Here is an 11,944-nt window from a genome sequence, read left to right on the forward strand (position 1 = left end):
TAATCAATGTTTTTTTCTAAATTCACGGTTGCAAATAATGATCTTTGGGTTTCTAAAATCAATGCCTTTCCTGTAATCTTTTATTCAAAAGGATGACATATCTCCTCTTTCATGCTGTTGTTTCGGTTGAGGCTCTGGGACCATCGTATTAAAAAGGCCGGAGCATAAATAAGTGTCACGGGTGTGTAATCAATTTTTTTTTCTAATTTCACGGTTGCAAATAATGATCTGTGGGTTTCTAAAATCAATGCCTTTCCTGTAATCTTTTATTCAAAAGGATGACATATCTCCTCTTTCATGCTGTTGTTTCGGTTGAGGCTCCGGGACCCTCGTATTAAAAAGGCCTGAGCATAAATAAGTGTCACGGCTGTGTAATCAATTTTTTTTTCTAATTTCACGGTTGCAAATAATGATCTGTGGGTTTCTGAAATCAATGCCTTTCCTGTAATCTTTTATTCAAAAGGATGACATATCTCCTCTTTCATGCTGTTGTTTCGGTTGAGGCTCCGGGACCCTCGTATTAAAAAGGCCTGAGCATAAATAAGTGTCACGGCTGTGTAATCAATGTTTTTTTCTAATTTCACGGTTGCAAATAATGATCTGTGGGTTTCTAAAATCAATGCCTTTCCTGTAATCTTTTATTCAAAAGGATGACATATCTCCTCTTTCATGCTGTTGTTTCGGTTGAGGCTCCGGGACCCTCGTATTAAAAAGGCCTGAGCATAAATAAGTGTCACGGCTGTCTAATCAATGTTTTTTTCTAATTTCACGGTTGCAAATAATGATCTGTGGGTTTCTAAAATCAATGCCTTTCCTGTAATCTTTTATTCAAAAGGATGACATATCTCCTCTTTCATGCTGTTGTTTCGGTTGAGGCTCCGGGACCATCGTATTAAAATGGCCGGAGCATAAATAAGTGTCACGGGTGTGTAATCAATTTTTTTTTCTAATTTCACGGTTGCAAATAATGATCTGTGGGTTTCTAAAATCAATGCCTTTCCTGTAATCGTTTATTCAGAAGGATGACATATCTCCTCTTTCATGCTGTTGTTTCGGTTGAGGCTCCGGGAACCTCGTATTAAAAAGGCCTGAGCATAAATAAGTGTCACGGCTGTGTAATCAATGTTTTTTTCTAATTTCACGGTTGCAAATAATAATCTGTGGGTTTCTAAAATTATTGCCTTTCCTGTAATCTTTTATTCAAAAGGATGACATATCTCCTCTTTCATGCTGTTGTTTCGGTTGAGGCTCCGGGACCCTCGTATTAAAAAGGCCTGAGCATAAATAAGTGTCACGGCTGTGTAATCAATGTTTTTTTCTAATTTCACGGTTGCAAATAATGATCTGTGGGTTTCTAAAATCATTGCCTTTCCTGTAATCTTTTATTCAAAAGGATGACATATCTCCTCTTTCATGCTGTTGTTTCGGTTGAGGCTCCGGGACCCTTGTATTAAAAAGGCCTGAGCATAAATAAGTGTCACGGCTGTGTAATCAATTTTTTTTTCTAATTTCACGGTTGCAAATAATGATCTGTGGGTTTCTAAAATCAATGCCTTTCCTGTAATCTTTTATTCAAAAGGATGACATATCTCCTCTTTCATGCTGTTGTTTCGGTTGAGGCTCCAGGACCATCGTATTAAAAAGGCCGGAGCATAAATAAGTGTCACGGGTGTGTAATCAATTTTTTTTTCTAATTTCACGGTTGCAAATAATGATCTGTGGGTTTCTAAAATCAATGCCTTTCCTGTAATCTTTTATTCAAAAGGATGACATATCTCCTCTTTCATGCTGTTGTTTCGGTTGAGGCTCCGGGACCCTCGTATTAAAAAGGCCTGAGCATAAATAAGTGTCACGGCTGTGTAATCAATGTTTTTTTCTAATTTCACGGTTGCAAATAATGATCTGTGGGTTTCTAAAATCAATGCCTTTCCTGTAATCTTTTATTCAAAAGGATGACATATCTCCTCTTTCATGCTGTTGTTTCGGTTGAGGCTCCGGGACCATCGTATTAAAAGGCCGGAGCATAAATAAGTGTCACGGGTGTGTAATCAATTTTTTTTTCTAATTTCACGGTTGCAAATAATGATCTGTGGGTTTCTAAAATCAATGCCTTTCCTGTAATCTTTTATTCAAAAGGATGACATATCTCCTCTTTCATGCTGTTGTTTCGGTTGAGGCTCCGGGACCCTCTTATTAAAAAGGCCTGAGCATAAATAAGTGTCTCGGCTGTGTAATCAATGTTTTTTTCTAATTTCACAGTTGCAAATAATGATCTGTGGGTTTCTGAAATCAATGCCTTTCCTGTAATCTTTTATTCAAAAGGATGACATATCTCCTCTTTCATGCTGTTGTTTCGGTTGAGGCTCCGGGACCCTCGTATTAAAAAGGCCTGAGCATAAATAAGTGTCACGGCTGTGTAATCAATGTTTTTTTCTAATTTCACGGTTGCAAATAATGATCTGTGGGTTTCTAAAATCAATGCCTTTCCTGTAATCTTTTATTCAAAAGGATGACATATCTCCTCTTTCATGCTGTTGTTTCGGTTGAGGCTCCAGGACCCTCGTATTAAAAAGGCCTGAGCATAAATAAGTGTCACGGCTGTCTAATCAATGTTTTTTTCTAATTTCACGGTTGCAAATAATGATCTGTGGGTTTCTAAAATCAATGCCTTTCCTGTAATCTTTTATTCAAAAGGATGACATATCTCCTCTTTCATGCTGTTGTTTCGGTTGAGGCTCCGGGACCATCGTATTAAAAAGGCCGGAGCATAAATAAGTGTCACGGGTGTGTAATCAATTTTTTTTTCTAATTTCACGGTTGCAAATAATGATCTGTGGGTTTCTAAAATCAATGCCTTTCCTGTAATCGTTTATTCAAAAGGATGACATATCTCCTCTTTCATGCTGTTGTTTCGGTTGAGGCTCCGGGAACCTCGTATTAAAAAGGCCTGAGCATAAATAAGTGTCACGGCTGTGTAATCAATGTTTTTTTCTAATTTCACGGTTGCAAATAATGATCTGTGGGTTTCTAAAATCAATGCCTTTCCTGTAATCTTTTATTCAAAAGGATGACATATCTCCTCTTTCATGCTGTTGTTTCGGTTGAGGCTCCGGGAACCTCGTATTAAAAAGGCCTGAGCATAAATAAGTGTCACGGCTGTGTAATCAATGTTTTTTTCTAATTTCACGGTTGCAAATAATGATCTGTGGGTTTCTAAAATCAATGCCTTTCCTGTAATCTTTTATTCAAAAGGATGACATATCTCCTCTTTCATGCTGTTGTTTCGGTTGAGGCTCCGAGACCATCGTATTAAAAAGGCCGGAGCATTAATAAGTGTCACGGGTGTGTAATCAATTTTTTTTTCTAATTTCACGGTTGCAAATAATGATCTGTGGGTTTCTAAAATCAATGCCTTTCCTGTAATCTTTAATTCAAAAGGATGACATATCTCCTCTTTCATGCTGTTGTTTCGGTTGAGGCTCCGGGACCCTCGTATTAAAAAGGCCTGAGCATAAATAAGTGTCACGGCTGTGTAATCAATGTTTTTTTCTAATTTCACGGTTGCAAATAATGATCTGTGGGTTTCTGAAATCAATGCCTTTCCTGTAATCTTTTATTCAAAAGGATGACATATCTCCTCTTTCATGCTGTTGTTTCGGTTGAGGCTCCGGGACCCTCGTATTAAAAAGGCCTGAGCATAAATAAGTGTCACGGCTGTGTAATCAATGTTTTTTTCTAATTTCACGGTTGCAAATAATGATCTGTGGGTTTCTAAAATCAATGCCTTTCCTGTAATCTTTTATTCAAAAGGATGACATATCTCCTCTTTCATGCTGTTGTTTCGGTTGAGGCTCCGGGACCCTCGTATTAAAAAGGCCTGAGCATAAATAAGTGTCACGGCTGTGTAATCAATGTTTTTTTCTAATTTCACGGTTGCAAATAATGATCTGTGGGTTTCTAAAATCAATGCCTTTCCTGTAATCTTTTATTCAAAAGGATGACATATCTCCTCTTTCATGCTGTTGTTTCGGTTGAAGCTCCGGGACCCTCGTATTAAAAAGGCCTGAGCATAAATAAGTGTCATGGCTGTGTAATCAATTTTTTTTTCTAAATTCACTGTTGCAAATAATGATCTGTGGGTTTCTAAAATCAATGCCTTTACTGTAATCTTTTATTCAAAAGTTTGACATATCTCCTCTTTCATGCTGTTGTTTCGGTTGAGCCTCCGGGACCCTCGTATTAAAAAGGCCTGAGCATAAATAAGTGTCACGGCTGTCTAATCAATGTTTTTGTCTAATTCCACGGTTGCAAATAATGATCTGTGGGTTTTTAAAATCAATGCCTTTCCTGTAATCTTTTATTCAAAAGGATGACATATCTCCTCTTTCATGCTGTTGTTTCGGTTGAGGCTCCGGGACCCTCGTATTAAAAAGGCCTGAGCATAAATAAGTGTCACGGCTGTGTAATCAATGTTTTTATCTAATTTCACGGTTGCAAATAATGATCTGTGGGTTTCTGAAATCAATGCCTTTCCTGTAATCTTTTATTCAAAAGGATGACATATCTCCTCTTTCATGCTGTTGTTTCGGTTGAGGCTCCGGGACCCTCGTATTAAAAAGGCCTGAGCATAAATAAGTGTCACGGCTGTGTAATCAATGTTTTTTTCTAATTTCACGGTTGCAAATAATGATCTGTGGGTTTCTAAAATCAATGCCTTTCCTGTAATCTTTTATTCAAAAGGATGACATATCTCCTCTTTCATGCTGTTGTTTCGGTTGAGGCTCCGGGACCCTCGTATTAAAAAGGCCTGAGCATAAATAAGTGTCACGGCTGTGTAATCAATGTTTTTTTCTAATTTCACGGTTGCAAATAATGATCTGTGGGTTTCTAAAATCAATGCCTTTCCTGTAATCTTTTATTCAAAAGGATGACATATCTCCTCTTTCATGCTGTTGTTTCGGTTGAAGCTCCGGGACCCTCGTATTAAAAAGGCCTGAGCATAAATAAGTGTCACGGCTGTGTAATCAATTTTTTTTTCTAAATTCACGGTTGCAAATAATGATCTGTGGGTTTCTAAAATCAATGCCTTTACTGTAATCTTTTATTCAAAAGGATGACATATCTCCTCTTTCATGCTGTTGTTTCGGTTGAGCCTCCGGGACCCTCGTATTAAAAAGGCCTGAGCATAAATAAGTGTCACGGCTGTCTAATCAATGTTTTTGTCTAATTCCACGGTTGCAAATAATGATCTGTGGGTTTCTAAAATCAATGCCTTTCCTGTAATCTTTTATTCAAAAGGATGACATATCTCCTCTTTCATGCTGTTGTTTCGGTTGAGGCTCCGGGACCCTCGTATTAAAAAGGCCTGAGCATAAATAAGTGTGACGGGTGTGTAATCAATTTTTTTTTCTAAATTCAGGGTTGCAAATAATGATCTGTGGGTTTCTAAAATCAATGCCTTTACTGTAATCTTTTATTCAAAAGGATGACAGTACTACCAAAATACAGCCAATGAAGGGCCTTAGGAAGACTGAGCCAAGGTTGGATTGTAGTATTTGATTAGGCTAATCATGATGGCCATGTAGACCACCACCACAGAGAGTCCTGGAAGTAACAGGGATGATGAGATGAAAGAGCTAAGAATAGTAGAACTTGAAACAACAGAGTTAGCCATGGGTGTTAGTGCAAAACCGCTTGGGTTTTTTTTGGCTTTGGGTGCGGCTATTCATGCAGGCCATATAGAGCTGACAACATTCGGTGTCGTATCAGCTATTAAACTAATAAGAACAGTACTACCAAAATACAGCCAATGAAGGGCCTTAGGAAGACTGGGCCAAGGTTGGATTGTAGTATTTGGTTAGGCTAATCATGATGGCCATGTAGACCACCACCACCGAGAGTCCTGGAATTAACAGGGATGATGAGATGAAAGAGCTAAGAATAGTAGAACTTGAAACAACAGAGTTAGCCATGGGTGTTAGTGCAAAACCGCTTGGCTTTTTTTTGGCTTTGGGTGCGGCTATTCATGCAGGCCATATAGAGCTGACAACATTCGGTGTCGTATCAGCTATTAAACTAATAAGAACAGTACTACCAAAATACAGCCAATGAAGGGCCTTAGGAAGACTGAGCCAAGGTTGGATTGTAGTATTTGGTTAGGCTAATCATGATGGCCATGTAGACCACCATGTAGTAATAAGAACAGTACTACCAAAATACAGCCAATGAAGGGCCTTAGGAAGACTGAGCCAAGGTTGGATTGTAGTATTTGGTTAGGCTAATCATGATGGCCATGTAGACCACCACCACCGAGAGTCCTGGAAGTAACAGGGATGATGAGATGAAAGTGCTAAGAATAGTACTACTTGAAACAACAGAGTTAGCCATGGGTGTTAATCCAAGACCGCTTGGATTTATTTTTGTATTGGGTGCAGCTAATCATGCAGGCCATATAGAGCTGACAACATTCGGTGTTGTATCAGCTATAAAAATAATAAGAACTGTACTATCAAAATACAGACAATGAAGGGCCTATGAAGACTGAGCAAAGGTTGGATTGTAGTATTTTGTTCGGCTAATCATGATGGCCATGTAGACCGCCCGTAACAGGGATGAAAGTGCTAAGAATAGTACTAATTGAAACAACAGAGTTAGCCATGGGTGTTAGTCTAAGACCACTCTGCTTTTTTTTGGGTTTGGGTGCAGCTAATCATGATGGACAGATAGACCTGCCACCATTTGGTGTTGTAACAGGTATGAAAATGCAAAGAACAGTACTACATAACACAACCTACTTACCATGGGTCCCAGAACATATGTTTGGTTGTTATATTTTGTAAGGGTAATCATGCAGGCCATATAGACCTCCACCGATAGGGTGAGTATGAGTAACAGCTATTAAAATGCGAAGGACATTACTAATTAACACAACATAGTTACCATGGGTCGCAGACCAAGAGCAGATGTCTTATTATTATATTTTGTATGGGTAATCATCCAGGCCGTATAGACCTCACCAAATAGGGGGAGTTACAGAGATTAAAGTGCTAAGAATGGTAGTACTTAAAACACAACCTCGTTAAAATAGGTAGCAGACCACATGTCTTATTATTATAATTTTTCAGGGTAATCTGGCAGGCCATATAGAACTCCCCCGATAGGGGGGGGGGGGAACAGGGATTAAAGTGCTAAGAAAAGTACTAATTGACACAAGCTAGTTGGGTCCAAGAACGCATGTTTGATTATTAGAATTTATTAGGGTAATTATATATCTAACAAATCTATCTATTTCTCTTCTATCGATTCTATCTAACTATCAATCTATGTATATCTATCTATCCTATCTATCACTATCAATCTATCTTCTGTCCGGGATGTTTTGAGACAGCCACTTTGGGAATGTTAGTTGATTTAGACCCATTATGGCTTAAAAGCAGACTCTGCATCAACTATGTAATTTTCCATGGGAGTTTTGCCAGGGATCCCCCTCCAGCATGCGACAGTCCAGGTGTTAGTACCCTTGAAACAACTTTTCCATCACTATTGTGGCCAGAAAGAGTCCTTGTAGGTTTTAAAGTTCGCCTGCCTATTGAATTCAATGGCGGTTCGCACGTTCGCGAACAATACCAGAAGTTCGAGTCCGCGGTTCGCGAACCGAAAATTTTAGGTTCGCGACATCACTACCCATGACTCTTCTCAGCTGCGTGCACTCCTGTGAGGGTCAGATTGTGCTTATACACATGCCTGCATTCACTGCCCATGACTCTTCTCAGCTGCCTGCACTGCTGTGACGGAAAGATTGTGCTTATACACATGCTGCATTCACTGCCCATGACTCTTCTCAGCTGTGTGCACTCCTGTGAGTATCAGATTGTGCTTATTCACATCCCTGCATTCACTGCCCATGACTCTTCTCAGCTGCGTGCACTGCTGTGAGGGTCAGATTGTGCTTATACACATGCCTGCACTCACTGCCCATGACTCTTCTCAGCTGCGTGCACTGCTGTGAGGGTCAGATTGTGCTTATACACATGCCTGCACTCACTGCCCATGACTCTTCTCAGCTGCGTGCACTGCTGTGAGGGTCAGATTGTGCTTATACACATGCCTGCACTCACTGCCCATGACTCTTCTCAGCTGCGTGCACTGCTGTGAGGGTCAGATTGTGCTTATACACATCCCTGCATTCACTGCCCATGACTCTTCTCAGCTGTGTGCACTCCTGTGAGTATCAGATTGTGCTTATACACATGCTGCATTCACTGCCCATGACTCTTCTCAGCTGCGTGCACTCCTGTGAGTATCAGATTGTGCTTATACACATCCCTGCATTCACTGCCCATGACTCTTCTCAGCTGTGTGCACTCCTGTGAGTATCAGATTGTGCTTATACACATGCTGCATTCACTGCCCATGACTCTTCTCAGCTGTGTGCACTCCTGTGAGTATCAGATTGTGCTTATACACATGCTGCATTCACTGCACATGACTCTTCTCAGCTGTGTGCACTCCTGTGAGTATCAGATTGTGCTTATACACATGCCTGCATTCACTGCCCATGACTCTTCTCACTTGCCTGCACTCCTGTGAGTATCAGATTGTGCTTATACACATGCCTGCATTCACTGCCCATGACTCTTCTCAGCTGCGTGCACTCCTGTGAGTATCAGATTGTGCTTATACACATGCCTGCATTCACTGCCCATGACTCTTCTCAGCTGTGTGCACTCCTGTGAGTATCAGATTGTGCTTATGCACATCCCTGCATTCACTGCCCATGACTCTTCTCAGCTGTGTGCACTCCTGTGAGTATCAGATTGTGCTTATACACATCCCTGCATTCACTGCCCATGACTCTTCTCAGAGTTGCTGCCTGCACTGCTGCAGATTTCTCATTCAGCCCTGTAGCCAGGGAATAATCTTCAAATTCAGCTCTGAAAGTTTCCCAATTGCTGCTGCAATCCCCACTGATTCTCATTCCCTCTGGGGGAGGTATGCAATTCATGGCAGTCATATTGTCTTTAAATGGACATGAAACCCAAATTTTAAATAACTTTCTAATTTACTTCTATTATCTAATTTGTTTCATCCTCTTGATATTCTTTGATAAAAAGCATATCTAGATAGGCTCAATAGCTACTAATTGGTGGCTGCATATAGATGCCTCATATGATTGGCTCACACATGTGCATTGCTATTTCTTCAACAAAGGATATCTAAAAAAATGAAACAAATTAGATAAAAGAAGTAAATTTAAATGTTGTTTAAAATTGTATTATCTACCTGAATCATGAAAGAAAATTTTGGGTTTAGTGTCCCTTTAAGTCTCTAAGCTCTCAAATATCAGAAAGAAAACAAAGAAACGTTTTAGGCTGTAACTCACAAAGTAGTGATGGGAAGTTCGGTTCATTTAGGACAGTTCGATTAACTGAACCGATTCATCAGTTCACTTGAGCATGTGATGCAGAGCTGCAGATTCTCTTACTGCAGACTCTCTGCCCGCTGATCCGATGTTTGAATCATGACTCATGATTCAGTGTCTAACAGTTCAGCTCCTCCTGAGTCCTCGCAGGCAGCGTTGGCTCCTTCACAGATACATACAACACAGTACATAGAACAGAGCATGCTGTATACTCTGTTCTATGTACTGTGTTGTATGTATTTTCCTAAGATATGCATATCTACTCTGTATGGCTTATAAATAAATATAAGGGTGAGACCTGCTGCTTCTCTAAGGGTTAATTTAAGGTGCAGTTTGGGGTATATTTGAATCAGTGTACTGTTAACTGACTCCTTTGCAATGAATCGTTCAGTTAACAGTACACTGATTCAAATATACCTCTAACTGCACCTTAAATTAACCCTTACAGAAGCAGCAGGTCTCAACCTTATATTTATTTATAAGCCATACAGAGTTTGGGGCTGTTTAAACATTAATACTTTTAAAATACAATTTTATGGAGGAAACTAAGGTCATATTCTATTGTCACTTTTACTAAAGTTAATGAGATAATAGTATTATTTAATCAGACCCAAACTCTGTATGGTTTATAAATATAAGGTTGAGACCTGCTGCTTTTGTAAGGGTTAATTTAGGTGCAGTTAGGGGTATCTTTGAATCAGTGTACTGTTAACTGAATGATTCATTGCAAAGGAGTCAGTTAACAGTACACTGATTCGTTTGCGAACAGTTCACTTCTTGAGTCAGTAGCAGCATTGGTAATATGATCCTAGAGTGAGATTCTGCTGTGTGATTCATTGCAAAGGAGGAGTTAGCAGAAGCAGAACTCACTCTAGGATCGTATTACCAGAGCTGCTGCAGACTCAGGAAGTGAACTGTTTGAAACGAATCAGTTCAGTCTGGTGAACTGATTCATACAGTTCACTGAAAAGATCCAGTTCAAATGAACGATTCGTTCATGAACTGGATATCACTATAAAGCTGTGCTACTGTGCTCCAAGCAAGAGGCTCAATCCTGGTTCTAGTTACTTCTGACACCATGTTTCATGTATAGAAATAAAGACACTACAAGCTGTTAGTGTGAGGAATCATATTGCACTAAATAACTACATCCAGGTCAGGGGTAGGAACAGGAAGTATAAGGCAATGCAATGTCACCATAAACAAACAGAGTCACAGTATTTGCATAATAACTCCATAACAGTTACATTTGTGCACAATTAATAGTTACATAACAACTATAAGCTACAAGATGGGGGCGCCCAGTGTGAAGATACAGAGCGTCACTAAGTGATACGTGTAAGTGGTTAATATAAGAGAATGACATTGAAGACAGCTGCAGAAGAAACAACTGTGTAGCACAGTGAGTACTAACTGTAATTGTTATCAGCAGTTTAATGTTCATTTAAGGTCATAATAGAAAAACAAAACATAAACCCCCCATACCATAGCTTTACTAGCACATTGCAATAGAGCCTAAGGTTTGATTGAGTTGGTTTTAGACAGAGAAATGGTGAAACCCCAGACTTATTATTTGTATTATTCAGTGTATAATGGGAATTTCCTACCTGAACAGATCACGCTGACATCATTACCATGATTACAGTAACGTTCTCCATAAAGGTCATGCCGGCATTTCCATAGGGCTGGTTCATTTCCTCCACATGCCACAAAAACAAGCCAGATGTTACCTGATCCAGCTCCAAAATATGGGCTATCCTTCACCACATTCTGTCCATGTAAGTTGTTACAGCTCAGCAGTCTGCAAACCACATCAGCTGCCTTATTGTTAAACCCATAATCACACACTGTACCCCATGTTCCATTGTACTTCACCTCCACTCTCCCCTCACACCTAGATCGTCCCCCAACAAGTCTCAGGTCTTCTGGCTCATCTGTAAAACACAAACATAAAAATCAGTCAGGTACAATAACTGCTGTCAGATATCAACACACAGACCCCCTCACTGTCATTAGCAGCACATGTGACATTATCCTGTATACAGTAACTGTGATATCTCTATATGATGCACAGGGTTACACACATGTATATCACACAGATCACTCAGTGTCATTAGCAGCACATGTGACATTATCCTGTATACAGTATCTGTGATATCTCTATATGATGCACAGGGTCACACACATGTATATCACACAGTCACTCAGTGACATTAGCAACACATGTGACATTATCCTGTATACAGTAACTGTGATATCTCTATATGATGCACAGGGTCACACACATGTATATCACACAGATCACTCGGTGACATTAGCAGCACATGTGACATTATCCTGTATACAGGGAGTGCAGAATTATTAGGCAAGTTGTATTTTTGAGGATTAATTTTATTATTGAACAACAACCATGTTCTCAATGAACCCAAAAAACTCATTAATATCAAAGCTGAATAGTTTTGGAAGTACTTTTTAGTTTGTTTTTAGTTATAGCTATTTTAGGGGGATATCTGTGTGTGCAGG

At 39.7% G+C, this 11,944-nt stretch overlaps 1 protein-coding gene across 1 annotated transcript in view; it reads right to left on the reverse strand.

Annotated features, from left to right (window-relative positions):
- The window catches only part of LOC128640568 (scavenger receptor cysteine-rich type 1 protein M130-like), a 296,798-nt gene extending 285,346 nt beyond the window's left edge, over positions 1–11,452 (reverse strand). The window contains exons 1-2 of the mRNA XM_053693039.1: positions 11,413–11,452; positions 11,056–11,355 (exon numbers count right to left, since the gene is read on the reverse strand). Of these exons, the coding sequence (XP_053549014.1) occupies positions 11,056–11,355; positions 11,413–11,452 (340 nt within the window). The remainder of the gene's footprint in view (positions 1–11,055; positions 11,356–11,412) is intronic.
- Positions 11,453–11,944: the final 492 nt, after the last annotated feature.

Source organism: Bombina bombina, chromosome 9, assembly GCF_027579735.1.
Source record: "Bombina bombina isolate aBomBom1 chromosome 9, aBomBom1.pri, whole genome shotgun sequence".
NCBI classification, from domain to species: Eukaryota; Metazoa; Chordata; class Amphibia; order Anura; family Bombinatoridae; genus Bombina; species Bombina bombina.